Raw genomic sequence first — 12058 nt, 5'->3', positions numbered from 1 at the left:
ACTCTCAGAACCACTGTCTATTCTCTTTGAGAAATCATGGAGGACGGGGGAAGTGCCAGATGACTGGAGGAGGGCTAATGTTGTCCCTATCTTCAAAAAGTGTAAAAAGGAGGAACCTGGGAACTACAGACCAGTCAGTCTGACATCAATCCCTGGGAAAATTCTGGAACAGATGATCAAGCAATCCATCTGGAAACACCTTGAAAACAACGCAGTGATTACTCGAAGCCAACATGGATTTGTCAAAAACAAGTCCTGCCAGACAAATCTGATCTCGTTTTTTGATCAAGTAACCTCCCTTGTAGACTGTGGGAATGCTGTAGACATCATATACCTTGACTTCAGCAAAGCTTTCGACAAAATGCCCTATGATATTCTCATTAGCAAACTAGCTCAAAGTGGGCTAGATGAAACGATCCAGTGGATCCACAGTTGGCTACAGAATCGGACTCAAAGAGTGCTTATCAGTGGGACCTCCTCAAGCTGGGGAGAGGTAACGGGTGGGGTACCGCAGGGCTCAGTCCTGGGCCCAGTGCTCTTCAACATTTTTATTAATGACTTAGAGGAGGAGGTGCAGGGAATGCTGATCAGATTTGCAGATGACACAAACTTGGGCGGGATAGCTAATACTTTGGAAGACAGAAACAAAATTCAAAGTGATCTGGACTGACTGGAGCGCTGGGCAGAAAACAACAGAATGACATTTAATAGGGATTAATGCCAAGTTCTGCACCTAGGAAAAAGAAACCAAATGCACAGTTACAAGATGGGGGATACGTGGCTCAACAACACTACAAGCGAGAAGGATCTTGGAATTGTTGTCGATCACAAGCTGAATATGAGCCAACAGTGTGATGTGGCTGCAAAAAAGGCAAATGCTATTTTGGGCTGCATTAATAGAAGCATAGCTTCCAAATCCCGGGAAGTCCTAGTTCCCCTCTACTCAGCACTGGTTAGGCCTCATCTGGAGTACTGTGTCCAGTTCTGGGCACCACACTTTAAGAAGGATGCAGACAAACTGGAGAGGGTTCAGAGGAGGGCAACAAAGATGATCAGAGGACTGGAAACAAAGCCCTATGAAGAGAGACTGAAAGAACTGGGCATGTTTAGCCTTGAGAAGAGAAGACTGAGGGGAGATATGATAGCGCTCTTCAAGTACTTGAAAGGTTGTCACAGAGAGGAAGCCCCGGATCTCTTCTTGATCATCCCAGAGTACAGGACACAGAATAATGGGCTCAAGTTACAGGAAGCCAGATTCCGGCTAAACATCAGGAAAAACTTCCTGACTGTTAGAGCAATACGACAATTGAAGCAATGACCTACGGAGGTGGTGGGCTCTCCCACACTGGAGGCATTCAAGACGAGGCTGGACAGCCATCTGTCAGGGATGCTCTGACTTGGATTCCTGCATGGAACAGGGGATTGGACTCGATGGCCTTGTAGGCGCCTTCCAACCCTACTATTTTATGATTCTATGATCCCAAATGCCTTAGTTTGTTAAACTACATCAGGCCCCAGAAGGCATGCACAGAGAAATCCTGGTGAGGCCTTCTCGCAAGCAGAGACAGGAAAATTGCTTTAGCCATGGTTTGCGTCATGCAGATGTAAAATTCAACTGTGCTCAACATGAACTAGTTTGAAAACCGAGTTGAAAACCATGGTTTGACATGATCATTTGAAGCCAATCCTTAACCATGGCTTAGGTATTCAGGTGTCACATTTCACTATGCTTAGAGAAAATGAACTATGGCTAAATATCCAATGTCAGAGACCCAGGTTATAGGAGAGCAGTGAGACTAGTGCCAAATATTCCAGATCAGGGCCCCACCAACTACTTTGCAGATATGCTTATCTGCACCAAATGATGGTGGTGAGCAAATAAAACATTGCTGAACTATATGAAAAGCTGGCAAATATTCTAAAGCTTCCCATTTTGATATGATCATTTTAATCACTATTCAAAAAGTCATTCCATGTCCACAAATTGCTAAGAACATAAAATGAATTATTTTTGTACAGAAGATATTGTGTACAACATGAGGGGGTAAGTACAAAATACACATTGCTTGTATCAAGTAATCAACTGAGCACGTTTGCACGATTTTGAAGCAGGGTTAGTTATAAGGGGTTAGTGTCAATGAGTATGTTAACTTCATGCATCTATAGATATTTTCTGCCATTTTTCTGAAGTGCTATTTTCCTTCTTGCTCCTTATCTTCTCCAAAGTCCTTGTTTAATATTTCCAGCCAGGGCTATGGTTTGCTCTGGAGTTCACAGAACTGTACGGAACTCATCAAAAATGAAATTAGGCACATGGGCATCAACCACCTGCAGGGAGGAAGGAAATTTAACCAAGTCAGTGTTAAAAATTCTGTAGAAACACCTTCTCTAACTTAAATGGTATAGGCTTTTCTATTAAAAGAAGAAAAAGAATAATCTGAAGCAGACTGGCAGGACATCCCTCTGTTCTAAACATTCCACATGCATCCTTGAACAATAAGGCAGACTCCTATGCATGTTTGGACAGAAAGAAGTCCTACAACTCTCAGCATGCCCCAGCCAGCATGGCTGGCTGGGGCATCCTGGGAGTTGTAGGGCTTTTTTGTCCTGTTCGGACATGCACAGAATTGTGCCCTAAATCACTCAAACGTGAGAAGACTTTCAACTTAATTCTACACCAAATATGGGATTAGTTCCCACTGAGAAGTATGGTGCTCTGAACCAGTTGAGAATCATTTATTCATGGTGGGATGTCCGAGATGGCCATTTATAACCAGGATGGACATGTGAAGCTGCCTCATGTTACTGGTTCATCTCACCCAGTATGGTCTACTTTGACTGGTGGTGGCTCTCCAAGACCTCAAGAAGACCTGAGGTCCTTCTAAACTAGAGATGTCAGGGGTTAAACCTCTGGGAATGTCCCCTCTAAAGTGGACCAAGGACTGATCCAGGAGTAGAGACGTGAAGGCCTGGAAAAGAAACAAGAAATAAATGGAGGAAAACTCAGAAAAATAAAAACCAACAACCTATTTTTTCTGGGTTTTCTCAGGGATTTTTTTCTGGAATATTTAAAGAACGAAATTTTCCCTCAAAATTTCTCAGTATTTTTCCAGATTTTTTCCCAAGCCTTCACATCTCTGTCCAGGATACACATACAAAACAGGATGTGGAACAGAACATTCCAGGGGCTTTCTATACGCTTTGTGAAATAGGTCCATTATTTTTTCATCCTCAGAGGAATCAAAAGCTGAATCAAAAAGCCCTTTAACTCACCCTTCGCGGCAGCTTTGTATAACGAATGTAATCTTCTAAGAAAAGCAGGGCACCCACAACATCAGCTGGCATTTCTGGGACCTTCTGGCTATGGATAGATACAAAGACACAACCTTGAGATCTTTCAGAACCAACAGAGAATGGCTTTACTTTGGCACGCAATTTGTGGGTCGACCGTAAAAAACACTTTAATGGTTGGCTTTTAAAAAAAACACGACAGTATGTGTGAATGTATTTAAGTGTTGTTATTTTTAAACTTACGGAATAGTTTAAAATGACAACAGCAAGAGAGCTGTGCTTGGATGTGACAAACCCAGGTTCAACCTGAAGTTTGCTGCTGTCTGGGGCAAGTTGTTATCACTCAGCCTCATCAACTCGAGATGTTGAGAACTGTGTTGAGAAACTATGGAGGCACTACACCCAGTGTAAACCAAGCTACTCCAGGGAAAGGAAAGGCTGGGTGGTGAGGTTTGCCTTATGACAGTCTCCCCAAACCTGGTGCCCTCCAGATGTGCTGGACCACACCCCCCAAAATCCCTGGCTGGGGGATTATGGCAGCTGTAGTCCAACACATCTGGAGGGACAATGTCCACTCCTGGAGATTGCTTAGGATAGATGAATTTGATGCACTGTACTGTACTGGGTAGAGTTCTGGTCATCGCGCCACAAAAACGGCTGTTGTAGAGCTGGAAAAGGTGCAGGAAAAGGCAATCCAAATGATCAAGGGGCTGGAGCAACTTCCTCTAGGAGGGAAGGCTGCAATGTCTGGGGCTCTTTGGCTTAGAAAAAAAGGAGAGTACAGGGGGGACAGGACAGAGGTGTAGGAAACTATGCATGGTGTGGAGAGAGTGGAGAGGGAGACATTTTTCTCCCTCTCTCATAATACTAGAACCCAGCGGGGTCATCTCTTGAAGCAGATTGGTGGGAGATTCAGGACAGATCAAAGGACGTGCTTCTTCAGACAGCGCACAGTTAAACTATGGAATGCGCTTCCACAAGATGCAGCGATGGCCACCAATTTGGATGGCTTTTAAAGGGGGTTAGGCAAATTCCTGGAGGAGAAGGCTATCAATGGCTAGTAGTCCTGATGGCTAAATGTCACCTCCAATATCAGAGGCAGGATGCCTCTGTACACCAGTTGCTGGGGAACAGTGGCGGGGCAGGGAGCTGCTGCCCTCCTGTCCTGCTTGTGGGCTTCCCGGAGGCATCTGCCTGGCCACTGAGGGAAGCCGGACTCTGGACCAGATGGGCCTTAGGTCTGACCAAGCAGGGCCCTTCTTATGCAGGCCAGGAGGGGGAAGATGCAGTTCTTCCCAGTTATGCTCTGGAGGCAGAGCCCACCAGAGCAATATGTTTGGAAAGCAGTGCTGATGATTCCAATTACACAGCATCTGGGATCCCCTTCTCTCCCTACGTCTGCAGGGCGTAAGCAAATGCCATAGCTCAGAAAAGTCAGGTGGGTACAAAGCATCTCAGCCCTCTGTACAGGGAAGCGATTCCCCACTCCCTGCTGTTTAGATTTGGAAAAATGCCACAACGGGGGTCCGTATCCTGGGCAAGTACACTGTGCCGCACCTCCTGGACATATGGCTACACAGTGACAGTGGCGTTTTGCTCAGTACGCCAAACACGGGCCTGGCTGGTCAATCGCCAGAGTGGCAGGAGTCCTGCTTCCCTGTGGTCCGCTCCCCTCGCCATTCCGGTAATGCTTGCAAGGAGGAGCCACACGGGCTCCCGAATGATGGGCTCCTTCCACATCTGTGTCGCTCACGACAGCGGTGTGGGAAGGAGCCATGCCAGTCAGCCAACTCACTGGTTTCATCCTGACAAACACTCCTGGAATGGCAAAGAACTAGACCACGTAGAAGCAGCTTCCACGCTGTTCCACTGGCTTGGACCAAAGGAGAGGAACCTCTCTCGGCCGACGGGCTGAATTCAAATTCAGAAAAGCTCTCAGGGGTGGGGCCCAAGCCAAAAAGGGTGGGGCCAAAATACCCCCCGCTCCATACCAGCACATCTTAGCCAGCTCTTACAGCCAGTCACTAAGCCTTAGGAGAAGCATTTCAACCTTTCTGAAAACCTTTAGGGGGAAAACTACCGGGAAAAGCCACCCAACGATTGGTGGTTGGGAGAAGGGGCGCGGCCATCCGGACGGCCAGATTGAGACGCCAGGAGGGCTGAGTTTGGCCGCTGGGCCTGAGAGTCCACCCCCAGCCTCTACCATGCTCTGTTGGACCGATGTTATCCACATTTAATGAATAAACCTTAAACCTCACATAACTACTTATGGTCCAAAGGCCAAGACGGCTGCATTCACACTTTAGCCTCTTCTAAATAGTAGATTTGTTCAGGGTCAGGTTAAGGAACATGAGCGCCAACATTTGCTCAATTATTAAGTTAGAGCACCATCAGAGGCATCCTTGCAGGTTGAAAGGGAAATTAATGGGTGAGAAGGGGGCTATCCCACCAGAGAGGGCGGACGTTGCTCCTTGGGCTCAGAAAGTCGGCCTGTGATTAGCGTTGACACAGCACCGTCAATACCAAGCTGGCTTGGAGCTAAGCTGATCTTGAACTGGAAGATGGCAGTTCCTTCGCCAGCTGTTTGGGATGCAGATTCTAAATCTGACTTGGATTCCTGCATTGCGCAGGGGGTTGGACTCGATGGTCTTGTAGGCCCCTTCCAACCCTACTATTCTATGATTCTATGATTTGCATAAGCCCTGCTTACTAGAGGAAGATTTGAAAGCTAATTTACATATCAGAACGAGTGGGAGGGGTATCCAACTGAGGATGGTCTTCTGAGATGGTGGTCTTCTCCAACACATGGGCTTACGACTGAAATACAATGTGTCCCTTCTCTTTAAGAATAGTTATTCTGTTCACCTACTCAGCTCCTTTTAAAGGCCATCCATGGTCAGCCCTTGAGCATTTTCTTATCGACTGGCCTGTGCTCATGAGGCAACTTACAGCGATACAAGGAAGCGCTTAGTGATGGAGAACTAAGGGATACCTTGTGCACTGATCCATCATTGAACGAACAAACTGGCCAATCAGAGCCAGGAACTGCTCAGTGTATCGCGAATGAAACTGTTTCAGTAGAGTAAGCAGCCCGAGCACCAGAGGGGGCCAGTCAATGGGATCGGCTGGCTTTCTGCACCCCATCCCTGAAGGAAAAGAAACAAAAATATACATACACATTTCACACCTTCTTAGGCCAGGTGAACAAGGATCAACCACTTTGTGGAGGCCATGTGGAACTGACCTCCTGGTGGCTTCCTGTCCGTGTAAGGCAGGAAGCCACCAGGAGATCAGTCCCTGGCGTCAAGGGCAGGCATGGTTGGGCACCTGCCGAGGGGTCACACCCCAGCAGTGGCCTGCTGACAAGAGCCCCCTGGCGTTGCTCCTCCTCTTCACCATGGCAACCTGCTGGTTCACCTGCTTCTCGCTCGGGCCCAGACAACGGGGGTGGTGAGATGGAGGAAAAGCAGATGTTACTGCCTGCTTACACACCAACTTTCTCCCCGTCAGGCAAGGAAGTGGAAGCAACGAAGAGAAAGTGGAGAAGGAGCAAGAGCAGCTGGTGACAATGTGGTGAGAAAGTGGAGTCCCTGAGGGAGGGGGCCTTGCCCAAGGGCCCTCGAGACCTGGAGCCAGCACTGGTACAGTGGCTCACCTTTGTGGATTAGGGGTGGGGTAGGGGGAAGGATTCCCTCCACGCCACCACAACCAACACAGAGAAAACTGTCCGTCTGCTGTGCCAAAGGGCTGGCTTGTCGAGTGCGACGGATGGGGGTTATAGCCCAACACGTATGGAGGGCACCAGGCTGGGGAAGGCTGTTTTAAAACCTTCCATACAGAACGTCTCTAAGTATTTGGTTAGGAAACCTGCCTCGCCTCTTTCAGTCAGCCACTGCCACTGACAGCCGCTGATGCAGTTGTTGCCTTTCCACAAGTCCCTGCTGGTGTGCAAGGAAATGCCCAGAGGCACGCAACAAACCATGGGTTAAAAGTCTGGAGCAAAGCAGAAGCGGGTGGAAGCCGGGGTGCTCACTTGCTCTCGCATGCTCACAAGCAACCCATGGCTTGCTAACCATGGGTCGTTGGATTGCGCGAACCGGGTCCCTTTCTTTCGTCTCACTGTTGCGAGCTGAAATGCCTGCAAAACCTATTTGGTCAGAAGAGAAAGCGGGGAGAAGGGGTGGAGCATGCACCCCATGAGCAGAAATCGTTCTTTCACATTGCCTTTGGCGATCTAAAGGAAACTACCTCCTGTTTCTAGCCTAATGTGGGGAACCCCCCCCCAACACTATTTTTCAACTCCGAATAAGGCAGTCAAGCAAACCAAAGCAAAATCCAAAACAGGAAGGAAACGTTCAGATGTAACCTCACATCTCGGGAACCTGGCTGGGGAGGTGCAGGGGAGAAGTGGGCAGTGGCGTTAGGTTTAAGCATCCCTTCCAGTGCTGCATTTTAGGTTCCTAGATCTGGGCCTACTGCTGAAGAGAGCAAGTCTCTCTTTTTAAAAATATGGATCGATGAAGCTTTAAATATCATGGTGCTCAAATGCATGAGTTCCTTTGTAACCATCCTAACTACGGCTTAAAGAAGAACCTTGCACAGCTTGGCCATGCTGTCTGGGGCTGATTTCTAAACCAAAACATCTGGAGGGACCCAGGCTGGGGAAGGCTGGTAAGCGAAACTGGTTTATGTGCAACACTGTTCATTTCTTTCTCCATTTAATTTGTTGGAGATAATTAAAAAGCAACAACCATCCCTGCAAGGGAATTTCGTCACTGGCAAGCTTGCCAAAGTTAAAATGAAAACTCTTTGTAAATCAATCATGCTTAAAGTCACGGGCTGTGAAAGAGTTATGCCATACCTAAGTTTTTACTGTACTGAAGCTTTGGCAACTGGGAAATCAGAAACAGAAAATTCACAATGGGGAAATATGGCAATCGCTTTGTAGTTATGTAGATCTAGAAAGGAAAAAAAGATGGAGAGAGGGAAGGAGGGGAAAAAGAATTTATTTATGTATTTATACAATGTATAGGCTGCCCTATAACTGAAGTTCTCTGAGCACCTTAAAGAGATCACAGCCACAATCCTATGCATGTTTCGATAGAAAAACATCCTACAGCTCCTAGCATTCCTCAACAGTGGGAGCTGTGGGACTTGTTTCTGTCTAAGCATGCATAGGATTGCACCATAAGACAAACAAAATAAAAATAAAAGAATAAAACACACCTAATACAACAAGGGTGGTCAGAATCTGTGGGTGATTTGCAGAAAATTGGCAAGGGTTTCTGAGCTCTAATCATTTAACACTAGCAGCTTTAAAATGACCCGCCCAAGCCCTAGACCATATTGCTGAAATGAACAAAACTTGGGGTAACCAGTAGCGGATTATTGCATGGAAGGATTATTTCTATATCACATTTCAGTGTATCAAGCATTTAAATTACACAGTTTTAGAAATGGTGGTTTTCCATGGGAACAAATAGAAATCACCAATTTTCATCAAAGTTGAATAAAATCTCCATTAATCTCGATCCTCTCAATGCATTATTCCCCAGAATATCTTCACCACGCCCCTACACCATGGCACTGAAAAGCTACCATCACATCCTGAAATGAACTCTGTCTGTAGTCAAGATTCTATTATGTACTCATCACATTTTATCCTGATTTTTAGCATCTAACGAGCTCCCCAGAACAGCTAACAATTAATAACCATAAAACACCTACACTTTTTCTTTAAAGTTCAAAAATGTGAAAATAATTAAAAATACTAGAAGTAACATCGCTCAAATTCCAGATGCCCAAGAATGGTTGAGAAAATTATGGGATCTGGCATTAATGGTGTCTTCCAGGAAACCCCATTCTATTTCCCCTCTTTGTATTTTCATCCACCCCTCCCCACATAAAAGCCAGTCAGCATTACATGCCCACTTAGCATGTTTAGACCTCACTGGGCTGGGGTTATTTTCTCCACAGATATTTCCCCCCAAATACTTTTTTTGGATTTCTCCCCAACTCTGCTGATATCTCCCTTTTGTGTGTGTGGATGGTGCCATATTTTGAGGGCCAGCTCTCAGAGAATTAAGGTCACTACTGGTGTTGGTATTATTATTATTATTAATTACATTTCTATACCACCCCATAGCTGAAGCTCTCTGGGCGGTTTACAAAGATTAAAGCCATTAAAAATACAGTATACAAAGTTTAAAAACCATTTAAATAAAACAGACGGCACAAAACAGACAGTGTGCACGTGCCATGATGGCATAAAGGCAAAGCAGTCTCACCTTATTTAATGGATTGTGGATGCCAGCTGCCTCCAGGTAGGCTGTGATCTCATACAGAAGGGTGTTATCTTCTTTAGGGCAAGGCAGGGATGGATCCTGATAATGGGCCTCTATGTCAGCAAGGATTGCTCTAGAAGGACAATAGAAAAGGAAACCAACTTTCTATCATCCTGATTCATAAGGCGGCCAAGGTCATGATCACACCACACAAGTGCAGAATCCAGCATCATAACATCTCAGCTTAAAAACTCAAATTTCTAGCCCTTTCTGCTCGAAAGTGTGGGGGCGATGCTTGGTGAAATCTCAAAAGCGGTGGTGGTGGTGGTGGGGAGAGAGGGGATGGGGACAAGGATGTGGCAAACAAGGCTGCTAGACACCAGATGGAAAGACTTCATTGCCACATAAAGCTATTTTCACCCCCCTCTCCAATAATTGGTAGAAGCGGAAGAGGCTGTGTCAAATATGTGAACCACCAAATAATTACAGAAATTACTGGTTTTGGTCGTCGTTTAAGTTAATTTTACACATATTTTTTTAAAAATGAGAAGACTAATTTTTATGACTGACTGTTCAAAGTTGTTTTCAGTTACATGTTGTTTGTGTATACTGTCTGTCTGCTTTTACGTAAATGGCTTTTAAATGCTGTATATTGTGTTTTACTATTTTAACTTTTGTAAACTGCCCAGAGAGCGATATAGAAATGTAAGAAATAAATAATAATAATGTTGGCATATATTTTGTTTACAGGTAATAATGGGAACACTGCTTCCCTCTGCAAATTGATATTTTCTATTTTAAAAGGTATACCTCTCCCCACACCTCTCCTGGGATATTTTTCTTCTTTGGTGGATTTTAATCAAACTTAGTATGGGGAAAAGAGGGGGGAGAGGTGTCACACAAGACATCTTGCTGCCTGCAACAGGGCCCAGCTAGGGTCACACCTAAAGAAGTCTTGTTGCATCATAGAAAAACCAATTCCTGCCTTCATTTATTCCCCACACCTTACCTGAGCCCTCCCCTTTGCTGTAAGCTGTGGAACTCCCTGCTGAGGGAGGCTTGGGTCACCCTCTTTCTTGTCAAATCAAATAAAAAAATAGCAAGCTGCTTTGAGGTAACATTCAATTGAAATGAGGGGTATAAATGAGGGGAGAGCCAGGGCCTGCAGGACAAGCTGCCACCATTGGGGAAGAGACGCGCCTGCTGCTGCTGGGCCTGCTGCCGCTGCCACCACCAACACCAGGCTTTCCCTGCGGACTTCTGCCCGGCAGACCGCCAGTCCATGCAGGACCAGGCCCCCAGGTACCGAGCCAGCTGTGCTGCTTCCGCCTGCTGCTTCCTGGAGGGGCTACATAAGCTGGCTGGCTGAGGTGGCCTGGGAGAGCCAGGGCCTGCAGGAGAAGCTGCCACCATCGGGGAAGAGGTGTGCCTGCTGCTGCTGCTGCTGCCGCCACCACCAACACCAGACCTTCCCTGCGGACTTCTGCCTGGCATTATTTTTAAGGGGATTTTTTAGTTGTTGTTTTTAATTTCTGGGGGATTCTGTTGTGTTTTTAGGGGTGGGTAGCCTGCCTAATAGGCAGGAGCAAGGGGGCATGTGTCCACCTGATGGAGGCAGTGGGGGGAGAGTTGGGGGCCAGAACATACCAAGGCTGGGTGGCAGGCGCTGGCAGAGTGCTAGGGGCAGGCCATGCCAGGTAAGGGGAAAAAGGGGGAGATGTGTAGTATCTGTCCCCTGCTCCGGGCCTGTCCAGAGCCAAAGGATGGCTGGCGGAGGCGTGACTCCATCTTCTGGCCTTTGTTTGCTGCTCTGCAATGCCAGGTCTGTTACCCAGAAAACCTCCCTCGTCCATGACATGATCCTGGATGAGGGTGCAGACCTGGCATGTATTACGGAGACCTGGCTGGCCAAGGCTGCTGCTCCAACCCTTGCAGCCATGTGTCCAGCTGGATTTTCGTATGCACAGCAGCCGAGGGCTGGGGATCGGGGAGGGGGAGTGGCTGTTATCTATCGAAAGTCCTTGGTCTTCACCAGACCCCCTCTCCGGGAGACCAAGGTTGCTGAGTGCATGTACTGGAGGTTGGGCCCAAAGGGCAGTCTGGGGATTCTGCTCGTGTACCGTCCACCCCGCTGCACGACTGACTCCCTGGCGGAGGTGCTTGAGGTGGTCTCTGATGTGCATGTGCAGTCCCCTAATTTATTGGTGTTGGGGGACTTCAACGTACATTCAGAGGCCATCCTCACAGGGGCACCTCGGGACTTCATGGAGACCATGGCTTCCTGGGAGCTACACCATATTCTAACTGGGCCCACCCATGTAGCCGGTCATGCACTAGACCTTGTCTTTGTTTCTGGAGAAGCGGGGAGTGATCTGGAAGTCGGGGGTATATCCACCACCCCCTTGTCATGGTCAGATCACTATCTGGTGATGTTGGACTTCTCAGTTCCACAACCCTCTGCAGGGGTGGAGGACCCATTAAAA

The 12058-nt window shown here is 47.1% G+C and overlaps 1 protein-coding gene across 4 annotated transcripts in view; it reads right to left on the bottom strand.

The window, feature by feature from the left end:
• Positions 1-1931: 1931 nt before the first annotated feature.
• WASHC5 (WASH complex subunit 5) overlaps positions 1932-12058 on the bottom strand; it is a 51908-nt gene continuing 41781 nt past the window's right edge. For 2 of the 4 annotated variants that reach the window (XR_014789984.1, XM_084848822.1), the window contains exons 25-29: positions 9579-9708; positions 8153-8249; positions 6284-6437; positions 3274-3361; positions 1932-2328 (exon numbers count right to left, since the gene is read on the bottom strand). Coding sequence is in view for 2 of the 4 variants with exons in the window: in XM_084848822.1 (XP_084704948.1) it covers positions 2272-2328; positions 3274-3361; positions 6284-6437; positions 8153-8249; positions 9579-9708 (526 nt within the window). In the remaining 2 variants the exon portion in view is untranslated. The remainder of the gene's footprint in view (positions 2329-3273; positions 3362-6283; positions 6438-8152; positions 8250-9578; positions 9709-12058) is intronic. The other 2 variants (XR_014789985.1, XM_084848823.1) reach the window with 1 other exon arrangement.

The sequence above is a fragment of the Heloderma suspectum genome, chromosome 4 (assembly GCF_057233095.1).
Source record: "Heloderma suspectum isolate Gila_16-S chromosome 4, 16-S_ref, whole genome shotgun sequence".
Classification (NCBI taxonomy): domain Eukaryota; kingdom Metazoa; phylum Chordata; class Lepidosauria; order Squamata; family Helodermatidae; genus Heloderma; species Heloderma suspectum.
This window is presented reverse-complemented; position numbering and strand designations above follow the sequence as displayed.